At 40.0% G+C, this 15,851-nt stretch overlaps 1 protein-coding gene across 1 annotated transcript in view; it reads left to right on the top strand.

Annotated features, from left to right (window-relative positions):
- The window catches only part of ABLIM2 (actin binding LIM protein family member 2), a gene marked incomplete at its 3' end in the record, with an annotated part of 116,732 nt that overhangs the window by 55,713 nt on the left and 45,168 nt on the right, over positions 1-15,851 (top strand). Inside the window, exons 7-9 of the mRNA XM_081999294.1 lie at positions 2,287-2,374; positions 7,503-7,561; positions 11,571-11,648. Of these exons, the coding sequence (XP_081855420.1) occupies positions 2,287-2,374; positions 7,503-7,561; positions 11,571-11,648 (225 nt within the window). The remainder of the gene's footprint in view (positions 1-2,286; positions 2,375-7,502; positions 7,562-11,570; positions 11,649-15,851) is intronic.

Below are 15,851 nucleotides of genomic sequence, written 5' to 3'. Positions count from 1 at the left end.
GAGTAATTGAATTCCCCTAGAGAGTGTTAACCTGGGAATTGTATCAGCTGTGCTAAATCAATTGAATTATTGAGGCTATGCATTGCATTTAGCAATGTTTGTGCAGTACAAATCTTCCAAGGGAAATTATATTTCTTTTCAGCTTGGTACTCCAAATTTAAATTTATCTCATGATAGTTAAATAACCTTCTCTGCTTAAACACCTGCACTTGGTCAAGCAATTTTAAACCTGAGGTTTACACCTGGTACTGATAATTTAAGGTGTTGACACAGTTAGTAGTCACCATCTTCCATGTCTAAAGTTGCAGAAATCACCCAGCAGCCTGTACAAATGACACCATAAAAAGAAGCATGAACTGGAACAAAGCTATTTTCAAAAAGACAACTCTGATGTGATGCATTGCTCTTCCTTATTGCTGATTTAAAATACAGCAACAGGTTTTCAGCGGTGAACCAAGTTAATGCTGATGAAGTAAAACCAGAGATTCTTTAAGCTAAATTTATCACAGTCCTGTATTTGATTCTGTGAATGGCAAAATAGCCCCCAGACACAGCTTGTGTTCTTTAGTGTAAATACCTCTGAAGGCTTCGACACTCAGTCAATGAAAAAAGGTAAGACAAGTCATCCATGTAGTAACAATGTTAAATTTCTAGATTAATAGAAGGGGGATTTACAGTGCAGTGCTGTGAGAGCATATTTACATGCTGAAGACAGTGGGGCAGTACTTGATAGTCATTTCTTAAAGGTACATGCAATTTCTTAAAGGGCAATGCCCTTTCAACCTTTTCCAGATAAACAGGTTATGAGACATGCTACATGGACCAAATTGTGCTTATTTTTAACTCCAGGGAAAGTTCTACTGAAGTCAGACTTAGCTTAACTTTAAGTTAACTTTGTTTAACTTAGTTCTAAGCTTTAGAGTTACTCGGTCTCCTGGCTTTTGTTCATAATGGAAGTGGCATTGACCTTAAGCCACTTAAACCACAGGCCATTCTGTCTATCACAGAAGAGTGTGGGGTCAAAGAGGAGGAAGGAGATGCTAAGATTTGGCTTTCAGTTCTGCAGGGGTTTTGAACAGTGAGGAGTGCTGGGAGCGTGTGCAAGAGCCAGCTTTGGGCTATTGAACTCTGTTTTGTGAGTGTCATCTGAAAGATGGGGTTGGGGGTGCCGTTTGGAGGGGCTGGCCCCCATCATTCACTTAGAAGAGCGTAACTCCTTGGATGCTATTTTTATTACTGGATCAAGCCAACATTTGCTGCTGTCCTTGCCTGTGGGAACCAGAGCGAACAAACTTGCCCACAGTTGGCCATAGAATTGAATTTTGGCCAAGCTAGCAAAATTGAGTCCTGCATAAATCCTGTGATCCAAGAATCTTGGCTTTCTTTTCTGATAGTCATTTGAGGTTAACTTCAGCTTTGTCTGTGTTACGCATTGATGTTCTGACATAGACAAGCCCTTGCTCCTTTTAGCAGGTAGATGTCTCCTCTTGAAAAACACACTGAGGTCAGTGTTGAAACAGTTTAAATTAATGGGGTTATAAGGTAATTGGAAATTTAAATTTATGAAAATTGATGAGTTACTAAGCTGTTCTGAGCAAATTTAGCACTCAGTCCTATTCTTATTCCAGCCAATGAAGATGGTGGTATTAAATTATGAGGATTAATCTCAGAACAATTGGCAAAGCTTCTGGCTTATCTACATGAGGGATTTAGTGCACAGTACCCAAAAGTGGCAGCTCTGAACTTACAGTCCTATAGGCACGCCACACACATTCCTCGTGGAAACCCTTTAGTACCTGTTACCTGCAAGCTACTGTTAAAGCAGATACAAATATTCCTTGAACAAGATGGTTCTTGCTGTGCATTAAGAGTATATGTTCAGTGGGATCATGAAGAACATACAGTGAATTGCAAATGCATGCTCAAGGTTCTGACCTCTGAACTTCCTTCTGCAGGTGAGTCCTAAGCTACCTCGCACTTGGTGCACTGTATAGTTGTCTACAGGGAAAATGTCTTTGCTACATAGAATTGTTTCCATTCTGTAAATTCAGAGACTTAACTATTGCACGTTAACTTTTTCTGTGTAGGCAAGACCATAATTACATTTTAAATCATGAATTGTCTATAATCAGAAATAAGCATTGTGGTTGTAGGAGATTGTTGAGCTAATTGACATTAACTAATTTATTCTAATTAGTCATATTCTAGAGGATGAAAGAAAAGCTCATAGTGAAGCTGCTGAATTGATCAGTATGCTTAGTCATCTGTACCTTTTTTCCCAAACAGGCAGGAGAAAAACATTATCACCCAACGTGCGCACGATGTGTCAGGTGCAGTCAGATGTTTGCAGAAGGAGAAGAAATGTATCTTCAAGGTAAAAACAAACAAACAAACAAACAAAACCCCAAAACCACACCAGTTACTCTTGGCAGCACAGCCCTCCTGCCCGTACCTGCTAGCATGGCTGAGCCGTTTTGCACGTGTTTTCACTTCATAACTACCAAAGAAAGTGAAGAATGCAATGTGTAGGCTAAAGAAAAGCAAAAACAAACCCTTGTTGCTTTTTACTCACTATTACTTCTGTCTCAGTTCAAATCCAATGGCAAGTGTGAATCACAGAAAGGATGAGTGGTAGCAGTTATTTCCAGCAGATGGAAGTACTTGACAGTGAAGATTATAAAATTTTCCATTTACTAAAACAATGTGAATTTTTATGTAGTGATAAATGGTCCAGATGAAAGTTAACACACGTATGGGACAGCAGGTTCCCTAAAGCAGCCCTAAGTCCAGTTCTATAACCATTGCCCATTTGGGTATGAGGAGAAACTGTGAAAGTCTTTACCTGAATCCCCTGCAGTCGGACCTAACTGCCCTCAGGGGGTGGAGAAGAGGAATGGAGCTGAAGCTCTTACCAGACTATATGCCTATACTTCACGCAGCCATAAGCTTGCATCGGTTAGGAGAAAGCTATGCAGGAGAAATTCAGTCTTTCTTGGCAGGGAATTTCAGTGGTAATAGGGAACAACTTGCATAATAATTTATTCAATTTAAAAAAAAAAGTTATTTAACAATTTAACATAGATATGAGCTAAAATCTGTATTTCATATGTAGCAACTTTTAGCTGTACTAAACTGATCAAAGAAAACAATGTCTACACAGTTAAATACAGGGTCAGACACCAGAGAAAATGAAGGCTTTTGCCTATGTCTTTGACTGGCAGTATCTTTTCAAAGGAAAACAGAAAAAAGATACTTGGTAGGATGTGGGAACTGCAAGGCTGGTGTATTATCCTAAAATCACATGCTTGCCCAGATCTGTATTACAACTTCTCAATTGTCCACAGTTTTCTAGAAGTGTACTTTGAAATCATTCATTAAGCTGGAAAAGTTAGACTTTATTTAAAACACAACAGTGGTCTCAGTAAGAGCTAATTATAATTTAGTATGTTATTTAAAAATACGATTTTATTGTCACTTTGGTTTGCAACAAGAACTAGCTCATTAAAGGACATAATGATCCTTGTCTGTGCTCATGGATTCTCCCTCCAGAGCCAGAAAATGGTGTGGTTCTTCCAATTGCAAAATAGCTTAGCAGTACTAAAATCCCCTGGGAAATCAATGCTTTAAAAAAGATATCAAACTACAAATTTGTTTCTAGATTTCAAACCCTCTGAAACTGGGTTGCAAGTAAATCTTCTTTTTAAGTTCAGTTTGTTACAAGGGTGGATATTTCACAAAATCACAGAATCATTAAAGTTGGACAGGACCTTAAAGATCATCAAGTCCAACCGTTAACCCAACACTACAATGTCCCCTAAACCATGTCCCGAAGTGCCACATCCACACATTTTCTTAGTATTTCCAGTGACGGTGACTCCACCACCTCCCTGGGCAGCCTGTTCCAATGCCTGACCACCCTCTCAGTGAAGAAATTTTTCCTAATATCCAATCTAAACCTCCCCTGGCGCAACTTGAGGCCATTTCCTCTCGTCCTATCACTAGTTACTTGGGAGAAGAAACCAACACCCACCTCACCACAATCTCCTTTCAGGTAGCAGTAGAGAGCGATGAGGTCTCCCCTCAGACTCCTCTTCTCCAGACTAAACAACCCCAGTTCTCTCAGCTGATCCTCATTAAGACTTGTTCTCCAGACCCCTCACCAGCTTCGTTGCCCTTCTTTGGACACGCTCCAGCACCTCAACGTCCTTCTTGTAGTGAGGGGCCCAGAACTGAACGCAGAATTCAAAGTGTGGCCTCACCAGTGCCGAGTACGGGGGCACAATCACTTCCCTACTCCTGCTGGCCACACTATTGCTGATACAGGCCAGGACGCTGTTGGCCTTCTTGGCCACCTGGGCACACTGCCGGCTCATGTTCAGCCATCTGTCAACCAGCACCCCTAGGTCCCCTTCCACCGGGCAGCTCTCCAGCCACTCCTCCCCAAGCCTGTAGCATTGCAGGGGGTTGTTGTGGCCCAAGTGCAGGACCCAGCACTTGGCCTTATTAAACCTTATACAATTGACCTCTGCCCATCGATCCAGCCTGTCCAGATCCCTCTGCAGAGCCCTCCTACCCTCCAGCAGATCAACACTCCCACCTGACTTGATGACACCTGCAAACTTACTGAGGGAGCACTCGATCCTCTCATCCAGATCATCTATAAAGATATTGAACAAGACCGGCCCCAGAACCAAGCCCTGGGGAACACCGCTTGTGACCGGCCACCAGCCGGATTTAACACCATTCACCACGACTCTCTGGGCTCGGCCATTCAGCCAGTTCTTTACCCAGCAAAGAGTAAACCTGTCCAAGCCATGAGCCACCAGTTTCTCCAGGAGAATGCTGTGGGAGACGCTGTCAAAGGCTTTACTAAAGTCCAGGTAGACAACATCCACAGCCTTTCCCTCATCCACTAGGCGGGTCACCTGGTCATAGAAGGAGATCAGGTTGGTCAAGCAGGACCTGCCTTTCATGAAGATTTTTTTTTGTTAGGTTTTGTGCTGATTTTCAGTTCAAATAATTGCAAAGTATGCTCGGATCCTGTTAATTTGGACCTATCTTATCCACTTTATTTTCTGGTGCATGGAACATTCATACCAGCTTACAATCATACACTTTTTGTCTTCATGGGAAGAACAGTTTCCATTATTAACTTGGTGATCTTTCCTTCATGAAAGATCTGTGATTAGGTTTTTGGACTGCCTGACCTGATGTGTTAGATAATAAAACATGTCAGAGACCAGGGTTTTATAACTTGTCCTTCATCCTCTTAATGAACTACTGTAAAGTTCTTTTAGGTGTTGTGTGTTCTTTAGCAGAAATTGAGTTGTCAGTGGTCATCCAGCAGATGACTTTGGAGAAAGGACTCTTTTTCTTCAGTGTGAAAAAGTTTCCCAGCCAGTTTTGCTTGACCACAGATAGGAGTAATTAAAAAAAAAAATCATCTAAATACTTCTTAAAACGATTGGGAAGGTGTACATCAACTTATGCAGCAGTTGGGACAAACACTTTCAGTAGGCAAGGTCAGACCCACTAATAACTGAGAGATAAATTAACATTGCATTTAAAGGTCCTTGTCAGGTTTTAACCCCAGCCAGAAACCAAGCATCACACAGCCGCTCGCTCACTCCCCCACAGTGAGAATCAGAAGAGTAAAAGTGAGAAAACTCATGGTTTGAGATAAAGACAGTTTAATAGGTAAAGCAAAAGCCGCGCACGCAAGCAGAGCAAAGCAAGGAATTCATTCCCCACTCCCCATGGGCAGGCGGGTGTTCAGCCATCTCTGGGGAAGCAGGGCTCCAGCATGTGTAATGGTTTCTTGGGAAGACAAACAGCATCACTCTGAACATTCCCCCTGCCCCTTCCTTCTTCTTCGTCCCAGCTTTATATACTGAGCATGACGTCATATGGTAGGGAATATCCCTCTGGCCAGCCTGGGTCAGCTGTCCCGGCTGTGTCCCCTTCCAGCTCCCCGGGCACCCCCAGCCTGCTCGCTGGCAGGCCAGCACGAGAAGCTGGACTGTCCTTGACGGCTCAGCAACAACCCAAAACATCAGCATGTTATCAACAAATCCAAAACATAGTCTCACACTGGCTTCTGTGCAGAAAATTAATTGTATCCCAGCTGAAACCAGGACAGTGCTATAAAGACGTTTCTTAGTGGTTCAGTCCCAAAAATCTTCACTAACTAAGTAGACGTAATTTATCCAGTCTGTGCTTATAGATACTCTTTTACTGCTTTAGTCTGGGCTCACCTGCGTTATTTTTGTGAAATAAATTCTAATGATGTCCATTTATATTCTGGGAAAAAGACTTTCTGTTTCTATCTTGTTTCCAAAATCCACTAGTTAGAAAACTATCAAACTGCTGTGAAAACAAAGCATTTCCAATAAATCTTCTTGGTCCTCTCCACCCAATATAAACACTGAATATTTATAACACAAAAGTTCTCAACTTCCCATTTGGTCAAGCAGAAGTTGCAGTGAACTCACATTATTTAACTGTGCAGAGCTTTAGCTTGTGGCTTGTCTGAGCTCAGGCTGGCATAAACATCAATGTTCCTTTTTACTATTTAAATTTACAAATAATTCTTTTATTTTATATAGTTACACACATTCCACTTTCATTGAACACTGAGTATTGAACATTGTGTTCAACTTTTTAAAAGGTTGGGTTTTTTTCTTTGTGACTGATGAAAAACTATTACATTTCTTTCTCACACTTATGGTTACTTGTATCTCTGGAGTTCATAATCCCCTCTTCAATACTTACATGCAGTAGGTAATTGGTTCTTTCTGTATTTCATGCTTCCTCTAGGATGGATATTCCCCTGAATTAATTCAGTTCCTTAGCATTTTTACTTACGAGGCAAACATGTAGGAAGTGCAAGGTCTGTACAATGACTAATTCAGAAGGAAAGACTGGATTTTCGACTAGTATTAAATGCCCCAACACTATTCCATTCTATCCCAGTGTGCTACTTAGTACGAACTGAACCAAACTATTGCAAGAGTAGATATAATGAGTACAGGAAATTCTCACTACATAAAAGAAAAAAAAAATACCATGAGAGTGGAACAGGTTGCCCAGAGGTGCTGTGGGATCTCCATCCTTGGAGATACACAGAACCCAACTGGGCACAGCCCTGAGCTGCCTGCTGTAATGGGACCTGCTCTGAGCAGGAGGTTGGGCAGGAGGAGCTCCAGAGATCCCATATCACACTTCTTAGGACCCAGGTTGATTATGTCACCTTGATTTCACATGTTGAAGTCCATGTAGCATTCTCAAGTGCACCTAGTCTTCAAAATGCATGGGATCAGGCTCATTGATATTGCAAGTTTTTTCTTTTGAAAGTATCCATGAAATAGTGACTGCAGTGGAATCGGTCAGTATGCTGTGTCTTACAAAACCTGATAGGAAGGTTTGGTAAGGTTCTTATATTAAACCTTTTAAGGTTCTTATTAGGGAATTGAATTAAGCAGAACTTTAAATTTACTTTCCAGGTACATCCATTTGGCATCCAGTTTGTAGACAGGCTGCAAGGGCCGAAGAAAAAAACAAGGTAAAAATACCTTATTTTTACCCAGTGTCATTCCATTGCCATATTATTCTTTATTTCTTTTTTTTTTTCCAGTGTCCATGGAAGGAAGGATTTGGGATTTTTTCACTACTGTAATTTTAAATTTTAAATTACAGAAAACTAGTATGTTAATGTAATGTAATAATGTAATACAAATATTCTGTTTTTACTTAGTGATTAAAGCTACAACTTCATGTGAATGCTGACCTAAGAGTTATATGAATAAGCTGAATAAGGAAAAATGTGAAAATAGGAATAAGAAAAAAAAAGTTAATTTTTAACTTCTGATTATGATGTGATCAGTGCATGACCTCTTTTCTTTTTATGTTGCTCTGCACTTAAAAGATCAGAGGACTTTCACATTTGTTTTTTACAAAAAAAATTCTCCTTGGGATTTCTTTTTTATTATTTGTAAAGTGTTGGCAAGCCAGCCCCAACTTAATTTAATCTCTGTCTTTAAGTACCTCCTTAAGTTGGATGATTTATGCATCTGTCTGTGTGCAAGGGGAAAAGGGAGGACTTCTGGCAATTTTAATAATTACAAGGTAGCAGATGAATAAGCTGCCCCTAGGAAATGAAGAATTATTCTGTAGCTGGGGAAATGGTCTCTCTGAAGTGGTGGGACTGAGATGCAACGATCTCATTTAATGCGGAGGCCAAGTACAGGGGTTTTCAGTTCTGCTGCTCTCTGATGCTCCAAGTGGTATCCCTGTATCCTTGTACCCTGCTATCCTTGTTCGTAAAAGCTCTGCTTTGATTCATCAAGGCTTGGACACAAGGCACATGGGACAAGTCACAACAGCAGGCAGCAGCTATAAAAAGAGTGTTTACAAATCTGGTGTGTTAGCAAGTGCAACTTTGCCTAAATTACAGTTTTCAAAAAATTTGGTTTGGGCTTTACCCTGAAGGCTCTTGGCTGTATTTTTTGTACCGATGTGTTTGGGAAACGATTTCTCTGGTATTCTGCGTGGCAAGTTCAAATAAGTAGTGTTTCAGTATAAAACGTATTGTTTAGTACATGCGTACTTAAAATTGTCAAAATACTTTAGTAAGTGCTGCTGATTCAGACTAGTATTATTAAGCAGTATTTCATGTTTCCTAAGGTTTTTGATTCTGTCAGAGTAACTGAAATAGCAAGGCTAAAACCCCATATAATTTATTGAAAATGTAGCAGGGTGGGGCTTTTCTTTCCCCTCCTTCAAAGGGCAGCGGAAGAGGTTGTACTGGGTTCTACTGGCTGCCTTTTCCTCACAAAGGCAAAGAAAGTGTACCTGTAAGGTATTGGTGCAAAGGCTGGCTCATTTATAACACATCTGTCCTGAGTGCTGGGAGCCTGCCCCTTCCCCAGCAGGGAGGAAGACGTCTGTATCTGAAAGTCAGTGGGAGTTTTGCCTGAGTAGGGAAAAAACCCGAGAATGGAGCTCAAAGACTTTTTCAAAGTCTAGTCATTTTTCCTTTTCTTTGGGTTTTTCCTCCTCTTTTGATCTTTATAATCATTGCTGAAAAAATAAACCAAGAAGAAAGGATGCTGTTTCACGGAGAGTAGTAATGGACTGTTCAACATAACTTGTAAAGCTGGGAATGGGATATACTGCCTGAGAAATCTTCTGGTCAACCTTTGCAGTTTGTTGTTTTTAAAAGTTATCTCTCTATATATTTATGTAGATATATGCACAGCATGTAATTAAAGTAGGTGACAAAGGCAGAAGGAGTAAGTGGCAGCACACTCCAAAACTTTGGAGATGGAGTGGAAGGGAAAAAGAAGTTGTGAAAGACAGTGACAGCAAAAAGAAAAATTATGTGAGTGAGACTGTAAGCAGAAGGGATGAAGCTGGAAAAGACAGAAGAAATCAAAGTAGCAAGAGAAAGAATAAGGATTATCAAAAAGCATAAAGGAAAATGAGGTAGGTGGAGGGAGAATAAAAATACATAGTGTGGAGAAAAGAACTGAACAGCAGCAATGGAATCAACTGAGGGGTGAGGTTTTATTGCAAAACCTAGGAGATTATGTGCAGCACACATGGACTGGGGGTGCTGAAAGGGGTAATGGATCCAGCAGAGAACAAAGAGCATGCGTGAGATGTGGAATGAGCAGGTTTTAATCACCAGGAGGAGAAATGGGACAATTTGTGTGAGTAACTGAATAGCGTAAGGAAGCATGGAAGGAATCTACAGAAGTACCTTAGCAAGATGAGACTCCACATGTTGATTGCAAAAGTCGCAAATTTTGATGAATTGTAGTTCTTAAAAACAAAATGGCACCTCTAAGTTGAAGAAAGCCCCTGAAAGAGCTCCAGGAATTTATTAAGAGTTATTAGATATATTCAGCCAGGTATGTTATGCGATTTAAGGTCATGCTACACTGTGTGATCTTAAAACACACTCCACTGATGCACGTGACAGAAAGCAGCTCTGAAGGCTTGTCTATGGAATCCTGAGTTTAATCCAAAACTGTCATTTGACTTTAATAGGGTTTAAACATCGAAATAGTGCAGTTTTGTGCAGGTTTTTTTTCTCTACTGCATTGGACCTCCTGTAGGGACATCATGAAAGTGAAGTTTCCATGTGACATCAATGCATTGATGACACTTTCATGTCATTTACACAAATTCTAGAAAATTGCAATATGCTTTAACTATGCAGAAGGTCAATGCAATTACACTGTCTGTGTTGAATGATCATCTCAATGGCAGCCACAAGTATTTCCCACAGAATACTCTATTTCCATGCCAGTGTTTGCCTTGTCACGTTGGACCTCCTGAGCTTGTCCAGAGCCTCAGTGTGAGACAACTGAAAGTGACAGGGAGAAAATGCCTAAATCCCAGTCAGACATGCCGAAAAAATTAAACTGACTCTTTTTTATACAGATAAGTGTCTCCACATACTGTCTCAGAGAAGTCCATATTTGGGATAAAGAAGGTCTGTGGAAGGATAGTTGTGATCATTGAATTTGTTTACTCTGCTACCACAATAAAGAACAGATATATTCACATATTGCTTCTATAAGCTAGTAAATATTTCAAGCAAAGACTGGAGTAGTAGGAAGGATGCTTTCTTGACCTGACAGCTTACTAATGCTAAAATGCTTTTAAGGGTCTGAACAGTTGTAACCTCCAGCTGAGAAGTGCCAGCCTTCGGTGAGTCAGTAAATGGCGGTCATACAGAGCGCATGGAAAAATACATATTTTGCAGTCAGGGACAGGTTTTTCCATAGATGGGAAAGAGTATTTTATGATGAATTAATATATCTGGGTAAAAGAGGATATAAAACCATTGATTTCATAATTTAAACTTCAATGATGAATGTCAGGTCTGTTCGCTTACAGTTAATACTGTGTCTCACAACCCTTTGTTATTTAAAAGTAATTATATTTTTCACCATAAAGGAATCTACCAAAAATAAAGCAATAAAGGTCTATCACTCTGAGTGCCAGAATGATCGAAAACAGACCAAAACCAGCTGAGTATTAAAGTTAATCTGGTAGTGGTACAATCAGAGAGGGCAAAGCTAACCTAGTGGGTGTCTGATTCAGGATGCTCTGCAGGATGTTGTGCTATTTGCTATGAGCGAATGGCACGGTAGCGTGACACGTTCCAGAAGCAATGTAGATTGGTTTGATGGTATAACATTAGAGTAAAAATGCTGCCACATATCATCTTGTAACTTGACTCATCCCTGACAGTGTCCAAAGGCTGTCCTGGCAGCCCAAAAGTGCTCCAGGCCATTTCGTTCTGAAGGGAGGGGAAAAGAAAGTCATATGTAAAATCATTTTTGCATTTTCAAAAAGTCAATTTGATCGACTAGAGGTATTCTTTTATTTTTAACTCTTTGGTATGCCTGTATGTTTTGAGCTTGCTGTAATATGCTATTTTTGAGTGGTAAAGGTTAAGTTAAATGAAAGGTTTCGCACACTCTTTTTGAAGGAACAGTTACATTTTCTCTCCTTCTCCTCTATTTCTTATCTGTTTCACTTTTCTTCTTGTGCCATAGGAAACGAGGACTTCCTCTGAGAGTATTATTTCTGTACCTGCTTCAAGTACATCAGGTTCCCCAAGCCGTGTGATCTATGTGAGTATTTCACGGTGAAATGCGTTCTGTGGGATCGGGAGAACTGCCGTGCTTCCTCCTACAGCTTAGCACGTTGTGTGGCAAGTTAGTGTCTCCAAACCACTGCAGTTGGTGGTTCCTCTAAAATGGAATTTACTTTCTCACGTTTAAAATGTTTGAATACTGCATTTACCGTAACAGAATTCTGGTAGTTTCCTGTTATTTTTGTGGTGTATTTATAGCGCTTGCGTTACCACTAGAGCTGGCTTATACCAAAGCATGCAAAATACCGCAGTGCATTCTAAAAAGAAAAGTTTAAGTAAACAGTACAGCCCACAGGTAGATTACAAGCTTAGATTTGAACACAGCTTGTCTAAATCGAGCTCTTGAGCCTGCATCTGATTGCTTATGAAAACACTCATGTGTGTGATTGCAGAACTCGGGCCTTGACAAATGCCAGTCCCTAACCTCAGAGGACCTTTGATGTGTTTATGGTTTAAGAAGTGCTTGCCCTGAAAAGCTCATAGAGAGAATTTAAAATAACAAGTAAGATAAAAGCTTATGCTGAGTATTTTTTTTTTCAGTACCAGGTGTACCTTGCTTGTCATAATTGCCTTAGCTAATGTGCATGGCCAAGTTCTCAAGGCTACTGACAATAAGTAAAATATGTTGACGAGTATGGCGTGTTCCATACAAACTTCTCTTGGAGAGCTTCAGTATTCCCAGAGCTGTTCTCTGTCCTGTTCAAGTACCCCTCGGGAAGGCAAGTTGTCCTCACTGGATAGGGCCATAGGCAGAGGGAATTGCTGGAGATGCGACTGACTGCTGGAGAGGTTGCTATACGAAGATTAAGGGCTTTTACCTACTACGCTGAGACAAGGAGAACAGTGCCTTGGAGCCGAACACGTCATCTTTCTTCAAGTAAAAATTGTTTTTAACTCAATATCATAGAATCATAGAACAGTTTGGGTTGGAAGGGATCTTTAAAGGTCATTTAGTATCCCCAAGCCCTTCTCAGCAGGGCTGCTCACAATCCCTTCATCCTCCAGCCTGTATTGATAGCAGGGATTGCCCTGACCCAGGTGCAGGACCCTGCATTTGGCCTTGTTGAACCTCATGAGGTTCACACAGGCCCATTCTTCGAGCAGATAATATATACTTTATCTGAGTAAGACTGAGTTAGAAGTGGAGGAACTGCCCCTTATCTAAATGCTCATCAGTGTTTCTGAGTTCTCCTTCCAGTAGAGGTCGATGGTGGTGGATACTAGTGGTATATTCCCAGTAAAAAAAAAGTCATTGCCTCAACAGCTATGAAGACAATTCAGTGTGCTAGGAGCCTATTATGACGTAAGCACTTTCTTTGGCTGGATGGTCTCTATCTCTCCAGCCATGCACCACTTGATTGTTTTTATAAGCATAAGCATTCTTCTAATATATTTATGTATTTTTAGTGACATTTATCTAACTGTTGGATGGTACTGTTTTTCTTGATGTTTGGGATTACAGCTTTAAATATGCTTCACAGGCTGTTAAAAGTCAAGGGCAAACCTCCATTTTCTTTTTCTGTTTTTTCAAAGGTTATCATTAAATCAGCACACAACTCTAATGTTTGTTGCTGTAATTTACTTTAGAGGCAGCTGGGACTGTGAAAGAATAAAGTTCTTTAGCAAATGTGAGTCAATTAGGAAAAAAAGGTTCCCCATAGGCATGCAAGTTCTTGCTATATTGTCTTATCTTTGACAGCTTAATTGTCAAAGCTGCGAGATTGATTAAATCCTATTTTGGCTTTCGCAAACAGGAAAGTAAAAAGAATTAAAAACATGTCATTGGACTTCTATATTATCAAAATTATTTTTTGGCTATCTTTTGCATCTGTTTTCTATTACAGGAGTGTTATGACATACAGACATGCTCAGAATTTGTCTTGGGTGCTTTCATGATTGGTTTTACCAAACCTAAACTCATGCTGTCACTGAAAGGAAGGTCTCACTCACATGTGGTACTGGTCCCTCTCCAGCCATGTCTTCCCATCTCCTCTTTGGTGCTAGTTCTAGTGACTACAGAAGCATGATCAGTCAAATTTGAGACCAGATTCAGCTAAAAAATAACCCAGGAAAAAACTCCAGCGAACCGAAGAGGCAAAAAAAGACCCAGCCATCTACATGTCTCTAATGCTAATGTAGAAGGCAGAGCAGAGTAGGAAGGCGCATGCAGGACAGCCGCTTTCAGCAGTAGCGTGGATGTGGATCATGAAAATCAATAGTGGAACTGTACCTTAACAACTGGTGAGCTCTGTGAAGTATCGTGTTGGACGAAAGAGAATTTAGAGAAAACAGTTGAATCTTAGGAATTGTGAATTCGCGGTGTTTATGCTTTCAAAGACATCAATTCAGAGCAACACAACCATTCTGACCAGCGCGCCATCTCATGGGAGACATGTTTCTGGGGAAAAATGAAGAAAGTATGTTTTGACTAAACCTGCATGTGGTTCATACAGACAGTTTACAAAAGTCATATTTCTTTTTCTTCTTCTGTTGATGTCAGACTTTGGTGTCTTCTTGCACTGAAAGAGAGCACAGGCCATTGCCCTTTGAAGCTAACGGGCATCTTCTCATGATCTTTAGTGATGGCTTCATTATATCCAGATTGAAATTTACCCCAGTGCTGACATTCCCTCAGAGTCCCTAAGTATCACTTAAAAATCAGTTATTTTCTAAATTATGCCATTAAATAGGGCTTAAATAAAAGTCCTTCTTTATACTTAGCTAAATTTTATGAAGACAGAATTAGGTGCTCCTTGTGAAGATATATCTAACTGGAAAGTTTAGGTTAGGTTACATAGCTGTGTTGTATTTTCTCATACTAGGAATAGAAATCACATTATATTTTTATACAGGATCATATCTGCAATTATACAGTTGTACAATTACATATTCCAAATGAAATACTCTAAACTTAGAGCATAGTTTTAACAGAATCAAAAGTACCACGTTATTGAAGAAATGGCTTACAGCCTCTTAGTTGTAATTAGAGCTTTTCCTAGCATATTTAATTTCCACTCATGTATTTGAAAGTAGGTGAAACAAATAAAATAAAAAACAATGTAGGCTTAATGTTTGTAGAGTGCAGTGTTTAGAAAGCAACTGTATCTCTAAGGTGTTTTTTCATCCAAATTTGCCTACATTTTGGTATTTAAACTGAAAGGAATTACATAACTAGGTAAGTTTTACTTCTGACAGTTCTGAAGTCTAGTGGGAGGATCTCAAGTTGCACTTTTCCATCGAGAGATAGGGGCTAAAATTACCATGATTCACATTTAAATATTCCCAATTCTGAACTTCTTTGTTCAGCCTGGAGAAGAGAAGGCTCCAGGGAGACCTTATTGCAGCCTGCCAGTTCTTCAAGGGGGCTTGTAAGAAAGATGGGGACAAAGTTGTTAGGAGGGCCTGTGGCAATAGGACAAGGGATAACAGTTTTAAAGTAAAAGAGGGTATATTTAGGCTAGATATAAGGAAGAAATTTTTCACAACGAAGGTGATGAAACCCTGGCACAGGTTGCCCAGAGAGGTGGTAGATGCCCCATCCCTGGAAACATTCAGGGTTGGGTTGGACGGGGCTCTGAGCAACCTGGTATAGTTGAAGATGTCCCTGCTGATTACAGGGTGGTTGGACTAGATGACCTGTAAAGGTCCCTTACAACCCCAACTATTCTATGATTCTATCGTTCTTAAAGTAGCTGCAAGAAAGGTGAGATCTTTAGATCACTAAAGAACCACATATTTGATTAAAACACATTTTTTCATTCATTTTGAGGATGAGAATATGTTATGGTTATGGCAGCTTTGTTCCACTTTCTTAGTTAAGTGGAATCTTCCTCATTTCTGCATTGCTTATGTTTGCACAAATTCATACATTGTTTTAGAAAAAGGGATAAATTAAAGTTCTCACATTAAATTTTCCCCGTATAATCTAACAGAAAACTTCCCTGGAAAATCTGTTGAACTTTTCATAGCTCATACTAAGAAAAAATATAATCACTGCATACATAAATCCTGGACACTTTCACATTGTTGCATCTAGGAGACATTATTACAGTTTTATAGCTATTTATACTGAGATTTTAAAAGAATTGCAAGATTCACTCATCATTTTCTTGCCAACAAAGAGTTTATCCTTCTGCAAAGCCTGAACCAGGGATGATACAAGTATGCTGCCCATTTCCCC

This window comes from Phaethon aethereus (assembly GCF_964289735.1).
Source record: "Phaethon aethereus genome assembly, chromosome: 4".
Classification (NCBI taxonomy): Eukaryota; Metazoa; Chordata; class Aves; order Phaethontiformes; family Phaethontidae; genus Phaethon; species Phaethon aethereus.
The sequence above is the reverse complement of the archived record's forward strand: the minus strand, read 5'-3'. Positions and strand labels throughout refer to the sequence as shown.